The 24,907-nt window shown below is 37.1% G+C and overlaps 1 protein-coding gene across 1 annotated transcript in view; it reads right to left on the bottom strand.

The window, feature by feature from the left end:
• Positions 1-24,907, bottom strand: part of LOC108696109 (serine/threonine-protein kinase 32C) — a 163,766-nt gene that overhangs the window by 12,749 nt on the left and 126,110 nt on the right. Inside the window, exons 3-8 of the mRNA XM_018225162.2 lie at positions 9,078-9,229; positions 5,769-5,942; positions 4,912-4,949; positions 4,087-4,176; positions 1,584-1,687; positions 1,381-1,497 (exon numbers count right to left, since the gene is read on the bottom strand). Of these exons, the coding sequence (XP_018080651.2) occupies positions 1,381-1,497; positions 1,584-1,687; positions 4,087-4,176; positions 4,912-4,949; positions 5,769-5,942; positions 9,078-9,229 (675 nt within the window). The remainder of the gene's footprint in view (positions 1-1,380; positions 1,498-1,583; positions 1,688-4,086; positions 4,177-4,911; positions 4,950-5,768; positions 5,943-9,077; positions 9,230-24,907) is intronic.

The following is a 24,907-nucleotide window of genomic DNA, read 5'->3' as shown; positions in this document are numbered from 1 at the left end:
GTCCTGAAAAATCATGAAAGCATTAGCAGAAAGTGAGGTTATAGCTGTTATAGAAGAAAATGTGACAGGACTACTTACTAATCAAGGTGTATCCTTAATTTTATATTGTATATATAATATTGTGAGTGGGTCCCTAAGCTCAGTAAGTGTCAGCAGCACAGAGCATGTGCAGTGAATCAGCAGAAAAGAAGATGGGGAGCTACTGAGGCATCTTTGAAGACACAGATCTTTACTGCTAAAGGCCTGTGGTTGCCTTGGGCTGGTACAGAACCTATAACATAAAGTGCAATACCTCTAGTCTATTGATACAGATTAGTGGGGAAACTGCTTAGCCGCTATAATGGCAACACTAGAAGAAGTTACCCATGTAGCCTCAATGGGACAGATGTCTATGTTTTATTGCTCCAAATATTAAGTGACTTTCAGCACCTAGGGGTCTACTTACCATTCTGTATAAAGTGGTGTGAGACATTACCGGTGATGTTGCTCAGCAACCAATCAGATCTTTGGTTTTGTTTTCAAACTGTTGAAATCTAAATGCTGATTGGCTGCTCATTGGGTTCCTTTTATACTTAGATCAAACTGAACATTACAGGACAGGGTGTGACGCCTTCATAACCAATGCTATTACAAAATAGACATCCAGTTGGGGACTGTTGACTGTTCCTAGAGCCAACTGTTTTTTATGGATAAATTGGCTTTTTTGTACATGTGCCCATTATTATCTGTATATATGTAAATACAGATACACAGGCATGCATATTTAGAATGGAGCTGTGATTCAGCTGACATTGTTCCTATCTGTAGCAGAAAAGGTGATACATTGAGAAGGGAGAGGGCAGTACAGTTGTAGGACCTGTTATCCAAAATGCTTGGGGCCTGGAATTTTCTGGATAAGGGTTTTTTTCCGTAATTTGGATCTCCATGTTATAAATCTACTATAAAAACAGCTAAACAATAATTAAACCCAATAGTCTGGTTTTGTCTCCAAATGGATTATTTATATCTACATTAGGATCAAGTACAAAGTTCTGTTTTATTATTACAGAGAAAAGGGAAATATTTTTGAAAAATGGGAGATATTTAAATGCAGTTTATGGGAGATGGCTTTCCCATAATTACGTGCTTTCTGGATAACGGGTTTCTGTATAACAGATCCCATACCTGTACCGAATTGCACATGCACAACGGATAGGAAGACGATAGATATGAAATGTTTAAAACAACTGACCACAAAGCCAGAAGGTGTATTCTAATTAACTTGCATTCTGTGACTTTAATATTTAATAGCTTGAAGAATTAATTGTGCGGCATCTCTGGATTCATTTCGTGGCTGGGCATGGCAGAGAGGTGATGAAAGGAAAAAGAGCAGATAATTACCTTCCGTAATAAACCAATCATATCTTTTGACCAGACAGAGGAATACTGGACAGTAACTGTGCTAAATAGCTGGACTAATGTCTCAACGGGGCTACTGGAATGGATATCATAGGGTCTCTATGGAAAGAGGGGAAAACCACATCATTACATGTTGAAAAAAAATAATGTACCAAAAAAAAACACGGTCTGAGTAAAATTCCTACCCATCCTCGGAGCATTTCGAATGCCATTATTCCTAAAGACCACCAGTCAACTTCAAACGAGTATCCCGTTCCGCCGTTGACAAATGACTGGAATATTTCAGGGGCTGACATAGAAAAACAGACAATTCGTGATTTAGTCAGTGTCTTGATATTTCTTTCATAATATAGTGCACTGCTTGTGCTGGACAAATATATTGAAAGAATACATATAAAGTTAACATTTTATCATAGCTAATAATAAATGTGATCAAATAAAAATTAGCTGTGTACAGCTAATCTTCATCTTTCCATCTATCATTTATCTATTTATCTATCTCCCTTTATCTATCTATCTATCTATCTATCTATCTATTTATCTATATCATCTATTTCATCTATACATCTATCGTGTATCTATAATCTATCAACTCATCTATTGTATATCCATCATCTATCTATCATCTATCGATCTAGCTATTTATCATATATCTATATAATTATAATTTACCATCATCTATCCATCCACTATCTATCTATCTATCTATCTATCTATCTATCTATCTATCTATCTATCTATCTATCTATCTGTCTATTATCTATCTATCATCTATCATTTATCCATTTATCTATTTATCATCTATCTTTCTATCATCTATCTATATAATATAAATTATCAATCATCTTTCCATCATCTATATATCTGTCTATAACATATCATCTATTTCTCTATATATCTATTGCTTATTGATCATATATCTATCTATCTATCTATCTATCTATCTATCTATCTATCCTTTATCATCTATTTATCCATCTAACTCTATCATTTATTTTTCTATCTATCTATCTATCTATCTATCTATCTATCTATCTATCTATCTGTCTATTATCTATCTATCATCTATCATTTATCCATTTATCTATTTATCATCTATCTTTCTATCATCTATCTATATAATATAAATTATCAATCATCTTTCCATCATCTATATATCTGTCTATAACATATCATCTATTTCTCTATATATCTATTGCTTATTGATCATATATCTATCTATCTATCTATCTATCATCTATCATCTATCTATCCATCTATTATCTTTCTGTATATCTATTATTTATCCATCTTCTATCTATCTATCCATCTATTAATCTATTCATCCATAATTTATAGCAATGGGCGAATTTATTCGCCAAGGCAAATTCACGGCAAACTTGCGCGTTTCGCGTCAAATTTTTTTCGGCGCTGGCGATGGAATCGACTCTGGCGACTAAATTGTCGCAGGCGACTATTATCAAACGCCCATTTACTTTAATGGGCGCCAACGTCAACTTTGACGCCGGCGCCCATTTTGACGCTGCCGTATTGTCGTCTGCGTTTTGCGAATCGCGTTTTGCGATTTTACGTTTTTCAGGACAAATTCGCCCATCACTAATCGATTTATCAATCATCTATTCTATCCATCTATCATTTAGCCATCATCTGTCTATCCATCTATCATTTAGTCATCATATATCTAGCCATCTTTTTTGAGTGAACAAAAATAATTTTTCTAACTAGTGGGTGCTTTAATGCTAACTATCTAAATTTAATCCAGCAGATCAAAGCAGATTCAAAGCAAATCAACAAAAATTATAGTTGACTACAAAATCAAATAATTTCTTTGTTCTCCGTTTTCTTTTAAACATTCCAATTAAATAAATATTTAGAATAGATAATAATACACAGAACTAACTCTATTTTGAGTTGGTCTGGGAGAAACAGAATGTCATTCTCATAAGGCAAGTATTTATCAGACCGAAATACCATAAAACACAGTGATTAATGTTTCATTAATTACTTTTGTACCATTTTTTCTATTCCAACATAATTTCGACAAGAATTACATTGAAATTATTTTTCAAAATGATGTTGCAATTTTTTTATCATCCAGTAGGGAATAAATAAATTCCAAGTCTGGAGCAAAGAACACATTTCAACAAAATAGTCTGGAAAAATACTTTCCATGCCTTTTTTGACCATTTGCGAATAAGGGGTCCATTATTGTGGTGGCATGAGCTAAGAACCAGTGATGCCACATGTGGTCGAAAGGAATGTTGATGTCACAATGATGGGGTATTTCATGATGAACCTAGCTTCCAGACAGCATAATCTGATAAGGAAGATTGGTGGTGACTGGCATCTCGGATATTAGCAAAGATTTCAGAAAATGAAATATGGACATTATAAAAGGTTTCTGTAATGGTCGGAAAATCTCTTGTAATATATTTATTAAATGCTGTACATCATATTACATTAAAATGCTTTATATTTAATCTGACAGATCTGGGCAGTAAAAAATAACAATAAGCTTTCATTTAAAGCTGTAAAACATATTACATTCTAACCCCCACACAATGCATATTCTTTCAATGCCCTTGGATGTCTGCGTGGTGGATACAATTCTGGCATTTCCCTTGGCGACATTACATTTTATACTGCTTAGTCACAAGCTCATAAACAGGTTATTTCTATGTTTCTTACCCATATAAGGTTTGGTCCCAGCTAAGGCTGTGGCTCTTTCACCGTCTTTGATAATTGTCGCCACGTTAAAATCTGTCAGATGAGTATGGCCTAGAGAAGCAGGACAGACTACATCAAGATCTAACCACTGTATTTAATATGCACATTTGTTATTCAGAACAACTTCATTTGGTTCACAAGGTAACACCGTGGAAATACTGATGAAGAAGGAGAAAAAAGAATCATGAGTAAATTTAAGCAGCGCCGTGCAAGGCTGCCTATGTGAACCCTTTCTTAACTCAATGAGAAAGTCTCTATTCCTTTATTAACCAAACCAAAAGATCTATAACTCCCAAGTGACAATCTCACCTGTCTTCTCATTAATTCTGCATTTTATCTGCTCTGTGGCACCAGGCCAGGGGTATGTGAATATTAAATATAGCTATCTCAAAGTAGAGTTTTTTTTAAGTACCCTTGGATGTCTGCCATCTGGATGCTGGGCTCGGTCCAATTTTTTTCCCCTAATTTCTCCAAATATTTAATGAACCTAAAGACTTTTTTTTGTCTTGATGAGAGTTTCCTGAAATAACATTTTGATGTGTTTAAAGGGGATCAGAACCCAAGAACTGTTTTTACCTAATTAAAGAAGATATCATTGAAGTTGCCAACAAGCACTATTTATTAATTTTTAATTTACTGTATTAATGTTACGTATTTATTTTACATTTTCAAGTGATTTGAAAATGTTATCGCTATATGGAAAATTGTATAGAGGTAAAGTATAGGTACAGAGGTAAGGTAAAAGTCAGAAGAGGACATGCAAATATAACATTCCTTTTTTCTGACCTTGCTCATCAAGAAGAATGTTGTCTGGTTTCACGTCCCTGCAACAAAGGAGAAACTAATTATGGCACTACTATCACTATAATATCAAGTCAATTAGAACACATGGAGCTCAAGGATGCACAAATAATGAACCAGTTACAGTGAATCTTGTATTTACTTCACTAGTCTCACCTTTAATAGACCAGTGTCAACTGATCAGTCAAATTGATTGATTAGCTTAACCGATTCCTAAAAATCTTTGTCCAGTTCCCTTCAGGAAAACCACAGGACACCCAGTACCCAACATCTTATTTAAACATGGTAATTCAACCCAGAATATTATGGGTCTCATTAAAAGCCCATCAACAACTATGTTATTCACATTGTGGCAATTACCAATATGCCAAAAACATTTGTTGCTTATTTATATTTCACCCTGATATTACATTGGAATAGGAGTCAAAGAATATATGAACATTACCTCCAACTTCCAATTTTGCATTAGTGGTCACTGTATGTCAAGATCACCTGATCATTGTGGTCAAATGATGAACAACCTCCATGCATACATACCATAGAGAAGAACACAGTGGTTTATTTGTATTTCCATTTACTCGTTAACTCATGTGTGTATGGTATGTAAGTCCAAGTGCCAACAATGAAAAATGGCAATTTTACAAATATAAAAAAAGTCTCACATGTGCAAAAACAAAAGGTTGCATCAAATTTGTTTTATAACGGCTCAGTATCCAAGCAGAAGAAAAGCAGGCCCTCTCATTGCACTCAATACCTGATCCTGATACAATATTTTTTTAAGAGCAGAAATGTGAAAAAGGAAAAAAGAGATTTGCTAAGAGAGAAGAGTTTCACATCCATACCTATGGATTATATGTTGACTCCTTAGATAATCTAAAGCTAAAGCCATTTCACAGATATACATCTTAACAGTCTCTTCTGTAAACTGGACGTTTTGCTGTAGATGGTATCGCAGATCCCCTCCCAGGAGCAGGTCGACCACCATAAACATGTCTTCTTCATCTTGGAATGAATACCTGTATAGAGAGCAGATACAACGTTGAAGCTGTAAATATGGCAGCAGTTTAGCACAGCTAACAAAAATGAAATAATTGAATCCCGAAGAGACTCTGTCAATGTTTATTACATTTAAGGTGTCCATAGATGTAACAAATACGATCTTTCTTGGAAAAGACTTTTCCAAGAAAGATCGTTCATTTCAATACACATGTGTAGAGCTGAATTGTCAGATATACAGGTAGAAAACAATAGAATTCTACTTATATCTGATGATTCAGCACTAACAATGGGCGATGTTAAATTTTCTAGATTTGTCCGTCCAGCCGGATCGACGAGCCGACCAACCAAGTCTTCTGCCGATATCGGTCGGCTCGTTTCCCACCATACACAGCGAATATCGTATGAAAATTTATTTTGTACAATATTATCTGTGTGTCTATGGCCACCTATAGCCATATGGCCTACAGTGTTGTACTTCTTAGGTGATTCTCATTCATTCTTTTATCTAACTAATAGTATATAATCAAACAAATATTTAAATGGTTTGGGAATGAGTAAAGGTATAAACATCAGAGGTGTCTCTTTGACACCTGTTATTTTCATAACACAGAAATACAGAAAATGTTGCATGATTACTGGCCAGCTAAGAAACAAGACCAGTGAATTCTACTTTAAGACATTTTAAATGGGTTATTCTTAAAAGTTCTTGGTGCATAGCCATGTCTTAGAAAATCTCAAAGTTTCTACGTGGGGTCTGGGTGCACATGCCCCAGACCTACAGCTCAAGGTTGAGGTATAATACCAGGAAAAAAGAACGGCAGGCACTCACAGATCCAACAGGATAGGCAAAGTAAAAGAACTGCAGACTTTATTAGGCAAATATAGACAAAGCTTTATGCATTTTGTGCACTTAATCATAGGCTGAAAAAACATAGTTTGGTATATTGAATATATATACCCTAGACCCGTGATCCCCAGCCAGTAGCTAATGAGCAACATGTTGCTCACCAACCCAATTGGATGTTGCTCTCCGTGGCCTCAAAGCAGGTGCTTGTTTTTGAATTTCGGGCTCGAAAGCAAGTTTTAATTGCATAAAAACTGAGTATACTGCCAAGTAGAGTCTCCTGTAGGCTGCAAGTCTACATAGGGGCCAATCACAGCCCTTAAAAAAAATATATGTGTATATATATATATATATATATATATATATATATATATATATATATATATATATATATATATAAACTGTATATAGTGGTTGTGGACAGCACTCCATTTTGGAACAATACCTGGGTGCACGGTAAAAAAAATATAAATAGAAAGAAAGACCAGCAACACCAGGATTTTGCATGTAGTTGAAAAAGTGTCCCCAAAGGGGACCGAAACATCACGTCGGATACATATGTAATAACACTTTTTCAACTACATGCAAAATTCTGGTGTTGCTGGTCTTTCTTTATATATATATATATATATATATATATATATATATATATATATATATATATATATATATATATATATATACCGAATATCACATGTCCTTGAGAAAGGTCCCCATGTGGGACCGAAACGTAGGATAAGATGTGATATTCTGTAAAATAAATCAACATAGTTTTCACCAAACAAAATGGAGTGGAGTGTGCACCAGTCCGTGACTTAGTCCAATTAAGGATACAATGTATAATAAACAAAAAAGTCCAGACAACTTATCTTGTGAAGAAAACGAAAATTCTTTATCTAGCAAGAATATGCAAGAATATATATATATATACAAAATCCAAAGCTTCTTTCTGCCTTTATGTTCTGAAAAATGGTTTATATTTTGAAAAAGAAAAAAAAATTATATAATCATTGTATAAAATGTTTTTCTTTTTTTGTTTCACAGTAATTACCTTGGGGCATACACCAATACTTGTTTTATTGTTCTCATTACAGAGGATCGAAATGTATGGACTATTATTACCCACGGACAATTATGGACAAATAAGACACAAAGGTACTATGTATACTTTTTGGTGTCATCACTTAATCGGGGGGGGGGTGGAGATGTTTGTTAACCTTCCCTTGAAATACTTCCTTGCACATCCTTTGTAAGTAGCACTTGATGAAGGGGCTTGTCCCTGAAACATTTGCTGGCATCTCACCTTAAATAAAAGAAAAATCTCAGATTTTATGCAGAAGTATTGAATTACGTGTGCCTTTGTTTTTATTCTTGTGCAATCATAGACCTTATTTAGCACCTCAAGAGACGTTTTCTTGTTTGTGTTGCTCCCTAACTCTTTTTACGTTTGAATGTGGCTCATGGGTAAAAAAGGTTGGGGATCCCTGCCCTAGACCTACCAATCAAGAAGTAACATCAATCAACCAATAAAAAAATGGTTGATTAATGAGACTATGGGTCTAGGGTATTTATTGAGTATACCAATAGTTTTTGTTCAGCCTATGATTAAGTGCACTAAACATGTAAGGCTTTGCTTATTTTTGCCTAATAAATTCTTTTACTTTGTCTGTCCTGTGGGATCTTTGAATGCCTGTCGTTCCTTTTCCCTGACATTTTAAATTGGCCTTAAATATATACAATCGAAACTGTTTGAAAATTAGAAACGATTCTAACTTTACAAATAGCAGCTTTTGCCCCGTGAAAACAAAAGTCATGATTACATTTGATTGCGATTGTTTTCTCAATTGCTGGAAAACACAGACAAACTCACCTAAAATTGTGTGGGGAAAAAAACTGAAAAAATCTGAAAACATTGTTAAAAATCAATGTAGCTTGAATGTTGAAAATATATCTCCTATTAACGTCTTTAGCAACTCACCAGATTTTAGCCGCAGAAAGTGTAATTTACATTTTTTTTGTTTGCTAAAATGTAAAAATTTCAGTGTAGAAGACTCAAATTTGAAATGTAAAATGAAATTAGAGATTTCATTTTTGCAGTAATTTATTTAAAATATGGGGAAAAGTGCGATCACCAATTTAAATAAATTTGCCCTTAGTGTTTAGAGATAAAGAAAGTAAAAAACATGCAGCAAAAAGAATTTGCTAATACATATTAGGTGAAAAAACTATAATTATATGAACATGAATTAATATCAGTAAACTGGATTTTATAATTCCATTGCTTGAAGAGAGTCCTTCTAGAACTTACCAAAGATTTACTAAGAAGACATGTTCTATTTCTTGTAAGATCTCCAACTCTCTAAAGACATTTCGTACTTCATCCCGCTCAATGCACTGCTGTTTGTTCATATACTTCATAGCGTACATTGTTTCTGTGTCCTTCTTCTGTACAATGCAAACCTGAATTTTATCAAGAAAAAAAAAATCAGTTAATATTCTAGGTTTCTAAACAATTGCGGAGTTTCTTGAAGCAGGGAAGGTCAACCAACGATTCATTAAAAGTGTTGTGAAAATTCAGTTAACCGAGACTGCTTGAGGTCAAAAAGAAAAGCAAAGTTTATTTGACCTGAGCTGCATAGATTCTGAATAGTGATGGGCGAATCTGTCCCGGACGCACGTCAATTTTTATACGCGTGACTATTTTGTCCAAATGCATTAAAGTCAATGGGCCACTGAATAATTTTGATGGGCAAAAATTTTTATGCGCGCAACAATTTTTTTTGTCGTGGCGAGATCACGAATTTTAAAAAATCTGCTCCCCAGAGTCAGTGACACAACTAAAAACTTTCTGGGCCCTCCAGCTTCAGGAAGATATATGGTTTTACTGATTTAGATTACAATTACACATCAGTTTTACACCCTGTTTGCAATATCTCTGTTTTTTTATCAAACCATTTTAACCATCACTAAGGGTCGAATATCGAGGGTTAATTAACCCTCGATATTCGACTAGGAATTAAAATCCTTCGACTTCGAATATCGAAGTCGAAGGATTTAGCGCAGATAGTTCGATCGAAGGATAATTCCTTCGATTGAACGATAAAATCCTTCGAATCGAACGATTCGAAGGATTTAAATCCAACGATCGAAGGAATATCCTTCGATCAAAAAAAGTTAGCCAAGCCTATGGGGACCTTCCCCATAGGCTAACATTGAGTTCGGTAGCTTTTAGATGGCGAACTAGGGGGTCGAAGTTTTTTTTAAAGAGACAGTACTTCGACTATCGAATGGTCGAATAGTCGAACGATTTTTACTTTGAATCCTTCGATTCGAAGTCGTAGTCGAAGGTCGAAGTAGCCCATTCGATGGTCGAAGTAGCCCAAAAAAAACTTCAAAATTCAAAGTTTTTTACCTTCGAATCCTTCACTCGAAGTTAGTGAATTGGCCCCTCATGTTGGTATTTTTTAGGGATGCACCGAATCCACTTTTTTGGATTCAGCCGAACCCCCGAATCCTTCGTGAAAGATTCGGCCGAATACCGGACCAAATCTGAACCCTAATTTGCTTATGCAAATTAGGGGTGGGAAGGGAAAAATATTTTCTACTTCCTTGTTTTCTGACAAAAAGTCACGCAATTTCCCTCCATATGCAAATTAGGGTTCGGATTCGGTTCGGCCAGGCAGAAGGATTCGGCCGAATTGAATCCTGCTGAAAAAGGCAGAATCCTGGCCAAATCCCGAACCGAATCCTGGATTCAGTGCATCCCTAGTACTTTTTGCCCAGGACCCTTTCAAAATGAGACCAAAATGTAACTCATGTCGGAAGATCCAGTATAAATTGCAATGTGTTTTCATTTAGAACTAAATGTTTAGGTGGATTCCTGGCAAATGCAGTTTCACTTCTAAGAGAATCGGGTCAATATTTTATTGACTTCTCGTATTACTTTTAAAAAAAAAAACACTTAATTGCAAAATATAATTACACTAAGAATTCAGGACATTTTTAAGTGTTCGGCTCCATGCTGGCAAAAAAGAATTTTCACACAAATGCATTTCTTTGCTTAATGGACTCGCGTATCTCTCAATACATTCTGTTAATGCAATCAATAAGCCAATGGAGACGTTACAATTAAAAAGATATTGGTGCATCTGTAAATATCACCAGCCTCAGAAACAATAATGGGAACAATGGGAGTAATATAACTTGATGTTTTTGTTTTCTGATATTGTTTTTAGATTGATTCGTTTACTTATATGTCTTCCCCTGGAAAAACAAGAACCATTAAATTACAAAGGGAAGGAAAAGTAGCAAAGACTCCAACGTTAATCTTTTTATTCATCATCTGATATGTCTTAATATGGTACTACAATATAGGTGCAAACAAAGTGACCTTCATTATCAGTAACACCCAGGGGCTGATTTACTAAGTTGTAACTTTTTTAGACGGGCTTTTTGTCGGAAAAAAACGGAGGCTTTTCCGGGATTTATTACGCAAACTGCAACAATACCGAATCCAAAAATATTCCAGCTGAAGCTTGTTGAGATCATGTAGAAGTCAATGGCAGATGTCTCATTTACAACTGGAAGATCTTTCTTTGCGTTGTGGTTTTTGAGGTTTTCAGGTATTTTCGATGCTGGCTTTTGTGCGACAATACGAAAAAGTTCATCATCAAAAACTTTTCTGATTTTTTTAGTTTGTCTTTTGATAAAGGTTTTTATCAAAAGATAAAATGTCCACTGACATTTGTGGAAATGAGTTTATTTGTGGTTTCAGAAAGCTTTAATACTACTAAAATTCAACCTTTAATAAATGAGCCTCCAAGATTGAATTATAAACGTCTTTGCTATTCCTCATAAAGCACATTGCACTATACTGTAATGGGGTTATGTAATAAAAGGCACTAAGTTTGCTCTGGGGCAATAAGCCATAGCAACCAATCAGCAGGCAGCATTTACTAGTTACCTGTTTAAATGCATGCATCTTATTGGCTGCCATGGGTTACTGCTCCTGGCCAAACTTAGTGCCTTATATTACATATGGGGGAAGATGTTCTTAAAGCAAGTCATATGTGGACCCACCGCAGGAGCACATATGGCTGTCAGCCCATAGACTCTAGATCATTGGGCAGAACACAACTTTGCAACATTTGTGGCTGGTTAAATGTCACCGGACCGGTTGGATTCAATCAAACATAAAAGAGGGACCTGTATAACATACAATTTATAACATACAGTATTTTTTGTCTGGACCAACAAACTGCTAAGTCAAGGAATGATGGTTCCTCCTTATGGCACATGGTATGTAAAAGGCCTTCAAATGGAACTTTTGTTCAGATAAAATGGGCAGCTAAGAAGTCTCTTTCAAATACAAGATAAGAGAAGGTCTAATTCAAGTGAATTCACAATGAAAATTAAATAAATGTAAAATGGAGTGCCAGCAATTTAATTAGCACTAATTATAAGTCTCATTTTAGTGCATACAATGATTCAAGGGATATAGAAACAGAGACATGCATGGCTGGTTATAGCCTAAAAATGGGTCCACTTCAATTATAAAAATGCTCCATCCTCCAACAAAGCTTAAAGGAATAGTTCAGAGTGAAAATAAAAACTGGGTAAATAAATAGGCTGTGCAAAATAAAAAATGTTTCTAATATAGTTAGTTAGGCAAAAATGTAATATATAAAGGCTGGAGTGAACAGATGTCTAATAAAACAGCCAGAATCCAACTTCCTGCTTTTCAGTTCTATAACTCTGAGTTAGTCAGCGACTTGAAGGGGGGCCACATGGTACATTTCTGTTCAGTGAGTTTGTAATTGATCCTCAGCATTCAGCTCAGATTCAAAAGCAACAGAAATGACTCATGTGGCCCCCCCCTCAAGTCTCTGATTGGTTACTGCCTGGTAACCAGGGTAACCAGTCAGTGTAAACCAAGAGAACTGATAAGCAGGAAGTAGTGTTCTGACTGACATGTTATACATCAAATCACTCCAGCCTTTATATATTACATTTTTGCCTAACTAACTATATTAGAAACATTTTTTATTTTGCACAGCCTATCCATTTACCCAGTTTTTATTTTCACACTGAACAATTCCTTTAATTCTAAAAGATCCAAAGAGCAAACAGTTATTGCACGTAAACCATTTGCTGCCCATGTCAAAACACAGTTGTGGAAGGTTTAATTCCCCTTTAAATAGTAATTTATAATATGTTATGTCCTAATGATATCAGATTGTCACACAGGTCCAGAATGAAGCCATTGATCTGTGGTACCAGACCTTCAACTTTAGACACAATACTGATTTTGTTTCTTTTGTCATCCCTTGTCTTGAAGACCACTTTTTATTTATATTTAAAGGGATTCTGATATGGGGAAACACAAGTTAATAGTGCTGCTTCGGCAGACTTCTGCACTGACATCCATTTTTCAAAAGAGCAAATAGATTTTTTATATTTCATTTTAAAATCTGACATGGGCAAGACATGCTGTCAGTTTCTTAGATGACCTCAGTCATGTGACTTGTGCTCTGATAAACTTCAGTCACTCAGTTGGAGTGATATCACGTCCTCAGCTTCTCATGACCCGGGCAAGTTGGTTTATCTCCTGGCATCCCACAGATGGCTGCCTTGATTACTGTTTGGTCACTGTTGAGTCCATTATATCTCAGAAGAGAAAAGTCCTTTCCCTAATATACACAGCATTCATTCTTTATGTTATAAAACTGCTAGAGAGCATAGTATTCTGTGTGAAAATATATAAATATTTCATAGTTGACATTTAGTGGCATTATGTACCAACATTATAGCTTATTCCCTTCTTTTCAAAAACAACAACAAAAAACAAAACAAAAATAAAAATTAGTAGTATCTGAACTATACTTAAAATAAAAATTATGCAGAGGAGGAGGGGCAGCTTCATGCCTCCAGCCTGGTGCTTAATGAGAACATGTTTTTTTTCTGTAATGTAATTTCTCCTGACTGCTGTGCCCAGAACAGTGTGAGCAGTAAGTTACCGCCTAGGAAAACATTCATTATTGCCCAGTGACAGATACTTAATATGAGCTTTACACTGCGAGTCAGCAATAAAACATTCTGTCAACAAATTAATTGAAAAAGAGCAGGATTTCAAGTTACACTGAGAGCAAATGCACCATCTTGTAAACCCACAAAAAGGCATGGGATTACTTTACCCTTACGCTGACTGTATCAGGCAAGTCTATTAAATTATACATAGGAATCAGAAGACCTTTATTCTAGTATTGTTTCAGCTAAAAACTCCCTATAAAATAAGACGATAATAATTTGTCTTTGTCTGCCGCCTATAAAAATCAGATTTGAATATATTCCCTATAAAAAATATATCAATTCTGTTCATTGCATGAGCAGCTTATGGCACATTGTAGCTAAATTTTACCAAGGGAAAAGAATACATGTGGTCTATAGTGATGGGCGAATTTATTCGCCAGGCGCGGATTTGCGGCAAATTTGCGCGATTCGCCGCCAGCGAATAAATTTGCGAAATGCCCACAGAAATTCGTCAAAATGTTTTCGAAAAAACGGACGCGGGCGTCAAAAACAGGCGTCAAAAACGGGCACCGGCGTCAAAAACGAGACGATGGTGCCGTTTTGCAAATTTTTCGCCATTTCGCGAATTTTTCGGCGAAGCGAAACGCCGCAAATTCACCCATCACTAGTGGTCTATTAAAGGAGATAGAACTATAATTTGGAGGGCGCACACCCTAATTAATGCTGAGGTGCTAATCCTATGGAAACCGCCCAAATGAAGCCTCCTTGTACATAAATCCAAAAACAAAACATGAGGATTGCACACTCAAAAAGGCAAAAATGTATTTCATCAAAACACTTACATATAGTATCAGAAATTGGCCCTACGCGTTTCAACCACAGGAGTGGTCTTCATCAGGTGCAAAATCCATAAAGTACAAAAAGAGATATAAAAAGGCAGGCTATCTATGTGAGTGTTTTGATGAAATAAAATTGTGACTTTTTATAATTGAGCGTGCAAGCCTCATGTTTTGTTTTTGGGTCTGTTAAAGGAGAATGAACATCATTCAACCAAGCTAGGAACCCTAGATAGGCCTTCCCATTCCTGAACTGCACCACCGCGCACCTTAATTCAGCCCTACCTGCGCATAAAAAGTAGAGTAGCACAGTTAGTTTGGCTGGCAACATCTCCAAAGTAGCTTCAAATTCACATGCTCAGTGTTGGAGATCACGCTATGATGGCCACCAAACCAGTTGTACTCCTCTGCTTTTTGGAAAGAGGTAGGACAAATAGGCATGACATGCAGTGATGTGGCTTGGAAAAGGGGAGGAAGGCTCCTCCAGGGGCAAATGACATTTGTCCTAATTTAAGACAAACAATAATGCTCAAACAGTCAAATAAGGGTAAGTCATTAGACATAAGTGAGCAACGTTATGGTTTGCTTTGACGAAGGATATGGGGCAAATTTACTAAAGGGCGAAGTGACTAACGCGGGCGAAAGTTTGCCAGCATGACGTCATTTCGGTACTACGGCGATTAACTAACGGTTACTGGCGTAACTTTGCTAGTGAAGGAGATAGACTCTAGCGGTACTTTGCTCCCTAATGTCTGGCGAATTTGCGCTCTGGCGAATGGACGTAACTACGCAAATTCACTAAGATGCGGATTTTACTGAATGTTAACTCTTGCGCCACACTTGCCTTCGCCACCTCTGACCAGGCGAAGTCCATTGGGTAGATAGGAGTTCCTAAAAAAATTGTTGAAATTTTTTCTAAGTCCCAAAAAACGCTAGTGTCTTTTCCTTTTTCAGGGTGATAGGCTGAAAAAGAGCATACATTTTTTTTGTGGTAACCGGCTTCCCCCCTACATTTCACCCAACATATGGCACATAAAATATACACTGGGCTCATGTGTAGGGCAATATAACAACTTTATTTTATTTTATTAAGGTTCCCTGGGCTTATGTAGTGTAATGTATTTACTGCAACATATACGTCCATTCGACTTTAACTTCCCGTTGTATGCAAATTAGCCAACGCTAGCGCAACTTCGCTTCACTTGGCGCAGTAATGCTAGTACAACTTCACAAGCGTTCGGCGCCCTGGACACAACTTCGGATTTTAGTGATTTAATGTTGGCAAATCTACATCTTGCGAAGTATTGCGCTGTGAGCGAAGTCATCGCTGGCGAATTTTCAGAGGTTAGTGAATTTGCCCCCTTATACTGTATTTATGGAGCAGACATGAGTAGTTGTATTGTATTTGGAGCGTAAAGGCTTGCAGTATTCTGGAAAGTACAAGGCAGGGTGCAAACGTTTGTAAATGTGGCAATTGTGAATGAACTCTCCCAACAATACAGTTTAAAGGGATTCTATAACAGGAAAACATTTTTTTTCAAAACGCACCCCTTAATAGTGCTGCTATCTATTTATCTGACATGGGGCTAGACATGTTGTCAGTTTCCCAGGTGACCTAAGTCATGGGACTTGTGCTCTGATAAACTTCAATCACTCTTTAATGCTGCACTGCAGGTTTGAGTGATAACCCCCCCCCCCAGTCCTTTCAACCAGCAGCCCATCAGCAGAACAATGGGAACGTAACCAGATAACAGCTCCCTGACTCAAATAACAGCTCCCTGGTAGATATGAGAATAGCACTCAATCCTAGTCCTACTGCGACTCCTTCAGTTACATTGAGTAGGAGAAACAAAGACTTATCTGAAAGCAGTTCAATAGTGCCGCACTGACTCTATCTGACAGCACAGGATCAGGCAAAATGACCTGAAATGGTGCCTACATACCAATATTACCACTGAAAAAATACACTTTTTGGTTCAGGAATGAAGTTTTATATGGTAGAATTAATTATTTCCAGTGTAAACAGAAATGTAGAAATAAAAACGACAACAAAAAATCATGACAGAATCCCTTTAAATATACTTAAATACAACTATTTCTACTAGCATACATCTGTTAATATAATGTATGCATAACATTTTTAATTTCCCAGCTTGTATTTCATTTCCCATTAACTATAGCAAAAATCATCCCCGTAATAATTTGCATCATTCCTCTTACCTCTCTATTGTTCTGGTACAATGATACAATATATACCAGTCTTTACATGACATGTCAATACAAGACCACAAGTCTTTTTAATGCTTCCAATAGCCAGATGATACATACTTTAAACTGAGCCTTCATATGACCCACAGATCTTGCAATCAATTGTATCCCTTATAGTAATGTCTATGCACAACTCTATGTGAAATAAATATGGCTTTGCTTGAAAATGTGTTCTGCTCTGTGTTTGTTTATTGCATGAATATGTTTACATGTATCCCTACATAAACCAAAAGGGGAAAAGCAAACACAAGGTGAAACCAAATGCAAAGGGACAAAGCAATCACATTAATTGTGCCAGGGGTTCACTAAAAAATTGCTGATTAGATGCCCTTATTGGGGAGGGCAGTTGGCACTGGGATTGCTGCCACTATGTGGGGTCCCCATAGGTTCAAACAGCCTAAGAACAACCCCAAGTCCCAACCCCAACAACCCAAAGGTCAAAACCAGTCTGGTGTTGGAAGTCTGATCCATCTGGCCAGTTTGTACTGACATTTTAGGAGAGAGAGAAACATGGTTTTCTTCCCAGTATTCCTTCTGTTTTCCATGCAAATGACGGGCAGAAGAAGTAGGCTGTTTTCATATAAATTAAAAATCATGTAGGTGCTGTTGGCTCTCTTTCACCTTGACCCTGTACAACAGGCAATGAGCTTGCAGAAAGCATGAGGAGCAACACAACCCAGCAGGTCTGGAAGGTAAGTAGATGATTAGAATTTGCAGCACATGACTGATATTGCTGGGGAACTATACGGGCTAAGGCTTCTGAGAGCTTTATAAATGCAAATTAATTATTTCCTATGTTTAAGAAATAACCAAGTTTAAGATTTCTGCCTACAGTGCCAAACTGAGTTCATTCATTCATTTCTCCTACGTGGCATATCGGTCAATTACTGATGTGGTTTCATCTCATCTCTTCTGTTTCTGATTACCTAGCCGCTGCCTGACCATAATTTCATCATCTTTAATTGACTTCAGCACAATAAGCTATTGTTTTTCCAAACCTTCTCATGCAGAAAATGTCCTCAGAAGAATAAATGACTTCAGAATGATCTCGGCCCCGTTTCTCATCCATCATCATCGCCTCTTTTTCAAGAGTTGCTTTGGCGGCACCGGGTCTTATGATAAATTGCCAACATCGACCCTAGAGTTGGTTGTTTCCTCAGGTATGGGATAACACATTGCAAGCTGCCCTCGTTCAGAGTTAAATAAATCAATGAATCATGTAAAACTGTCATCAAAATAGGTTTTATTTGGTTTTAAACTTAAAATTATAGGGCAGAGAATGCTGTCTAGATTTAAAAGAGAAGGAAAGGTAGCATCAAGTTAATTCAAGTCAGTTGTCTCCTACCCCTTTCCTGATGATGATGGCTGATGAAATACCAGGTGGCAATAAAAGCCAAGGTCAGGCCGGTATTAAAGATTTACTGGAAATATACTTACCAGTAAATTTGTAAATATAATATATATATAATATAAATATATAATATAAATTTAATTTCACTCTGATCTGCCCCTTATCCTCCCCAATTTCCTATTTCAATTTACCCTGCTACATCCAAATCTACACCTGATTCACAAATTTATATCACAGGCTTCACCCCTTTTGATCCTGCCCCAACCCCTATTTATCAAAGCCACATCCCCTTTTATCACAACCCCACTCCTTTAAATCACAGCTCCACCCCCTTCAATCACAGCCCCAACCCCTTTTATCTGGAATGGATTTTTTTGGGCAGAATGGTGGCAACCCTAGTGCAATACAGAAATCAGCAAATACGTTGTATACTACACATGTGCTCACCCAAGGCAAGCAGGGGATGCCTGGGACATTGAATCAATATGGAGGCACTCACAGGTAACGCACCGCAGGCTGGTGCATTCTTTAAAGAAGAAGGGTGGGAGGATCACTTCTAGAACAACTGAAAGGGTATATACCAATTCACAGCTCCACCCCCTAGTGATTTAACCCTTCCTACTCCTTAAAGACATTTATCATCTGTACTTATTGTTTTCAGTGTAAGTGCTCATTATTATAATGGACAGAACCCACTATTACTGGGAGCATCTATCAGTACAGCAGGCTGGAATTAAACACCTACCAATTGATGGGGATATTGACATGATATCAAGAATCTAGTCATTTATTTGACTTGACATTATATTTATGTTTAAATATAACAATATACAGTATATATCCCCCCCCCCATGTGACTCTTATCTCTAAGAAGTGTCCCTAGTGGTTGAAGTCAAAATGTAGGCCTTGTATGCAAAGGAAAATAATCCCTGCCCACTGTGAAAGAGAGACATACCCACTCATCCACCTACCCCCAAACCTACTTTAAAGGGGATGTAAAGGCAAAAAAAATTAAATCAATCTCCAATATACTTTAATTAAAAAATGTTTTTATAAGAAACCTCACTGTATGCAGTGAAATCCCCCCTTCGTTTTACTTGCTCTGACTGCTGTTGATAGGAAACTTCAGACAGTCCCTAACAATCATACTTTCAAACAGCAGGGGGAGCCTCCCACCTTACTTCCTTGAACTGGAGCAGCTTTGCTTGTTTCCCTGTAAAGCAGCCGGCGACTGTGTAGAGATTTGTATCCGCAGACCCAATGCAGTCTGTATATTTTGATTATTAATCAGTCTTGCTGTATCAGGTTCTATGGCAGATATTATTTGACTTGTGCTGTTTTGATCATTTATGACAATCCCTAAGCTTAACCTCCCAATTTATGCCCAGACCACACTGAGCATGTGCACTGTCTTGGTCTTGCAAAGATGTTTAACAAAGTTACAAGATGGTGACCCCTTGTGGCCAACTATGAAAACATAAATAACGTAAATCATTTGTTTAACTAGGCTTCTGATACAGTAAGTCAATGTTTATGTTTCGTATACAAAATACCGCAGTTCTAGCCTTATTCTATTTTAGACTCTAGTTCCCTCTAGTTTTTGAAAAAAAATTGAAAAATAATTTCTAACATTTCATGGCACAACATAACCTCCCAGCATTTTTTAGGACACAATATGACCTCCCAGTATTTTATGACACCACTTGACGCTCCAGCATTTCATCTCAACAAATTCATAGTAAGACGATAAAAATGAAGGGATAGTATTTATTTATAACATAGCAAAACTTCTGCTGGATTTCATATTGCCTTTTCACATACCCCTCAGAGTAGATCTTCCTCCACTGTAAGCATAATAGATTGTGTCTAGTTTTCTCTTGTCTCAGTTTCTCTATGTCATCTGTTGTTTAATACCCTTATGTACAGCATATAACACATTGTAGCTCTATAACACATTGTAATAACACACACACACACATATATATATATATATATATATATATATATATATATATATATATATATATATATGTGAATTCATTGACCATTTTAATTACGTATCATTAGTATTCTACACCAAAATGAAGAAATAGTATTTATAGAAGGGTCCACATCTTCATGTAGCAAGGAAAGGCCTGGTGTTATACTGACTATGATTCAGACTATTATTCTATGGTTCAATAAGACAAGAAAACAAATCAATGAATGCATCAGTTGCTACTGTAGTGTTGCTGTGTATATGCAGTCAGTAACGCTTACAGCTAAATGTAGAATTTCCCCTCACCTAATCAGGTCAACACCCAAGGGAACTGGCTTCCATCTTCCGCTTCCATCACTCACCAGTAAAACTGGATATAATCAAACGATCAAGCCAATATCTGTATCTTTTCATAATGAAAAGGCCACGTCATCTGTCTTCACCGAGGAGCAGATTCACTAAAAATCATCATGAATCAATCGATTCCGGACAATGGGGTTTGGGTGCAGGTCAAGGGAAACTCAACCCGAACATCACTACTGCTTATTTTACATAGTTGCAATTATATCTTTGCTTATCTTACATTGTTACAAACGTATATAAGTGCACCTGCCGCGTATTCTGAGCTCTCTAACAAAAGCCTCTTATTTAATTACATTTCAGAAACACACTATCTTTTTCTGGCTGTTCTGTGCAGGAGATCAAAGAGAAATTCTGGACATTTCACTAACAATCCGGGAATGCGGGTTGAGCTATCAAAATCGGGACTATCCCGCGAAAAACTGAACTGTTGGGAAGTATGCATTGGCAACCACGTGGAAGTGCAGGAGTGCGTTAGGACAGAAGTATCCAAAGTATAGGATGTTTTTCTACTCGGTTCACCTTGACACCTCCTTCCTATTTACCATTGCTTCCTTGAATATAATAATAGGTAAAGCTCATTTGAATGGAAATAAAAGATTTTTTTTAAGAACAGGTTTAAGAAGAAAAACACGAGTAAATGGAAAAACATTGAATTTAAAATTGCTCTTTGGCTATAATTAATGCCATTACTCAATGAAAAAACCCAAGAGTAAAAGGAGCAGGCTCAGCAAATTCCTATTCCTGTACATTTACATATCACCAGGCTTTCCGTGACCGTGCGAAACAGTAAGCGCGACTGTTATGAATTGAAGTATTGCAGGTTAATGAGAACTCACTGGGAAGCAACACGCAGTGTGTAAAGAATGAGAAGTAAAAGTAATTGTAAATATAAATTTTTAAACGAGCTTAGCTATATTGCATGTTAAAATATTCATGGTGGTATATTACAGTTCCCATTTTCCCTGCATTGTTTAAAGCGTTCTTCACTTACGCCACTTCATAGCATAGTTTCAACTGAGGGACAAACCAGCTGCCCCCCTAAATATAGAAGCTCCCCTTTAAAGCTGTAACTACATCCCCACATCCTAGCAGCCTGAGGAGAAAAAAAATGATGATTAATCTTTTGTGGGATTAACCCTGTATAAGAGAATACCTTTATATCATTCCATGGAACTTTATCATATAGGTTCCCCTCTGCTGGATTCCACTGATAATCCACCGCTGTGCTGAGCCCCATTTATTGACACCCACTTACTGACTCCGCCCTGCTGAGCCCCACTGCCGCCAACATGCTGGACCCTGTTGATAGACCTCTTGCCTACCACTGGCCACCCACCGCTACCCTGCTGAGTCCCACTGCCCAAATTATACTCCTGTAAGAAGATGAAAAAAAATCAAAGAATCCACATAGCCATCTTGGTTGAACTGTTTTTTCCAATATGCAGGAGGAAGAGCAAGGCAAACAGCACATGAGAGAATGAAATGTTTGGGGTATTCTGCTTGTGCGAATGTGGTTGAGTTAATGCTTTCTAGCTAAGGCTCAATCCATTTTCTACAGTGAACTTACTGGTATTTCTGGGGTTAATATGCTCATTATCCAGTTTTCTGAAGTAATTGTACCAGCATGTCTGGAGTTAATGTGCTCATAATCCATTTTCTGCAGTGATGTTACAACGATGTCTTGGGTTAATGTGCTCATAATCCATTTTCTGCAGTGATTGTACAACCATGTCTGGGGTTAATGTGCTCATACTCCATTTTTTTGCAGTGATCTTATTCGCATGCCTGGAGTTAATGTGCTCCTAATCCATTTTCTGCAGTGATGTTATAACGATGTCTTGGGTTAATGTGCTCATAATCCATTTTCTGCAGTGATTGTACAACCATGTCTGGGGTTAATGTGCTCATACTCCATTTTTTTGCAGTGATCTTATTCGCATGCCTGGAGTTAATGTGCTCCTAATCCATTTTCTGCAGTGATGTTATAACGATGTCTTGGGTTAATGTGCTCATAATCCATTTTCTGCAGTGATTGTACAACCATGTCTGGGGTTAATGTGCTCATACTCCATTTTTTGCAGTGATCTTATTCGCATGCCTGGAGTTAATGTGCTCCTAATCCATTTTCTGCAGTGATGTTATAACGATGTCTTGGGTTAATGTGCTCATAATCCATTTTCTGCAGTGATTGTACAACCATGTCTGGGGTTAATGTGCTCATACTCCATTTTTTGCAGTGATCTTACTCGCATGCCTGGAGTTAATGTGCTCCTAATCCATTTTCTGCAGTGATGTTATAACGATGTCTTGGGTTAATGTGCTCATAATCCATTTTCTGCAGTGATTGTACAACCATGTCTGGGGTTAATGTGCTCATACACATTTTTTGCAGTGATCTTACTCGCGTGCCTGGAGTTAATGTGCTCCTAATCCATTTTCTGCAGTGATCTTTCTGACATGTCTGGGATTAATGGAGTGCTAATCCATTTCTGCAGTGATCTTACTGACATATCTGTGTTATTATGGCTAAAGGGAACTGCAAAGGGCCCCAGAATGATGGCACCAGGCTAAGAGCTGCGTATTTTTTGAGCCCCAGGCTTCACTTACCGCTTAGGCCCCCTGTTTTGTTGACAAAGTCCTGCTTGTCTAATATATATCAGGGGTGGAGGAGAGATGAAAGCTGTGAAGGGAGGTGGTTGAGGCTGCAGCAAAATGTATGTGTTGGTGGGCCCTAGTGGAGGAGGTTCTCTGGTGGGCCCCGGTACCCCAGTAGCCCAAATCTCATCAAAATGACTTTATAGCTAGGAGTTTTGTCCAGATCTCAATCTAACTAGCATTTAGACTCATTTAGCCCATTCCCCATACACTGAACTAGGACAATAAGGACCAATAAGATGTTTAGTTTTCATTGTTTTATCTACAGAGAACCACAAAAATCTAACAGCTAATAGGTACCTAGGAGGTATTGGACCTGTGCCTTTTTCTTTCTTTGACTCGTGATCTACCATCTTCATTTGTGCCTCTTCTTTCCTGTTGCCAGTTCAAAAGCAAATCTGTCTGCCATGTTGCCACGTGTTTTTTTTCTTTTATAGCGCAGCTATTTCCATGCACTGGATATGTATTATAAAAGATTTCTTGCTTTGACCTAAATAAATCAAACCTTCCACAATGGAAATTTTATTTGCAGCATCTAAAGATAGAACATACACTCAGGAATAGCGAGTAGCGAATCTGACCCGTTTCACCAAATGCATTGAAGTCAAAGGGAATTTTTTCGTGCGACAATTTTCAAACCATGTGACTTTTTTTTTTTCACTAAACATTAGAGTCTATGGGGTATATTTATCAAAGAGTGAAGTTAGAGGTCCCCATAAGGGAATATTTATCAAAGAGGGGAGTTAGAGGTCGCCACAGTCCACTAGAAATTCCGCCACTCTCCATTCATTTCTATGGGCATATTTATTATAAAGGATGAACCTTCACTTTCACCCTTTGATAAATACTCTTTTAAAAATCTCATAGAAATGAATATAGAGTGGTAGAATTTCACTCTAGTGGACTGTGACGATCTTAAACTTCACTCTTTGATAAATATTCCCTTATGGGAGAACCACCCCTTTATTTTGCCGAAGTTGAGGCAAATTTGCATTTTTGCAGAAGGTTTGTCAGACTTGACACTTGCATTTTAGTAAATATGTCTGAAAACAATGCCCTTAAAGGGGACCTGTCACCCAGACAAAAAAAGCTATATAATAAAAGTAATTTTCATGTTTAACATGAAACCCAGATTCTTTTTTTTATTAACACACCCATGACTGATATAAACACGTTAAAAATTCTCACCTGTCAATCATATATTGTTGGCCCCTTCTCTATGCCTTAGGCATAGAGGCAGGGCATGGCAATTACTTTCACTTTCTATTCTGCAAATGCTATATGTCTCTGCACTTCCCACATTCCCCTTCCTTCCTATGTGTAACCAGTGCATGGGCATCAGGTGCCCCATTCTGGCACATAAATAACACACAAAGCTTGCCTTAACACTTTTCCCAAAATGGCTGCTGCCTGCTTGCTGTGATTGTGAATTCCAAGACTAAAAAAAACAAGAGTCAAATAATTTATTTAGTGTAAGTACAGTTTATTTTGGTCGACTAACACCAAAAAAATAAGATGTGGAATTATTTCTTAGAGTGACAGGTCCCCTTTAAGGCACAAGAGTTGGATGCCACTTAATTAATTAGTAGCGGTGCCAGGATTTATGATTTGCTTTAACCCTTTTCCTCCTAAATGGGATTAATGTAACCTAAAAAAGC

This window comes from Xenopus laevis, chromosome 7L (assembly GCF_017654675.1).
Source record: "Xenopus laevis strain J_2021 chromosome 7L, Xenopus_laevis_v10.1, whole genome shotgun sequence".
Lineage (NCBI taxonomy): Eukaryota > Metazoa > Chordata > Amphibia > Anura > Pipidae > Xenopus > Xenopus laevis.
The sequence above is the reverse complement of the archived record's forward strand: the minus strand, read 5'-3'. Positions and strand labels throughout refer to the sequence as shown.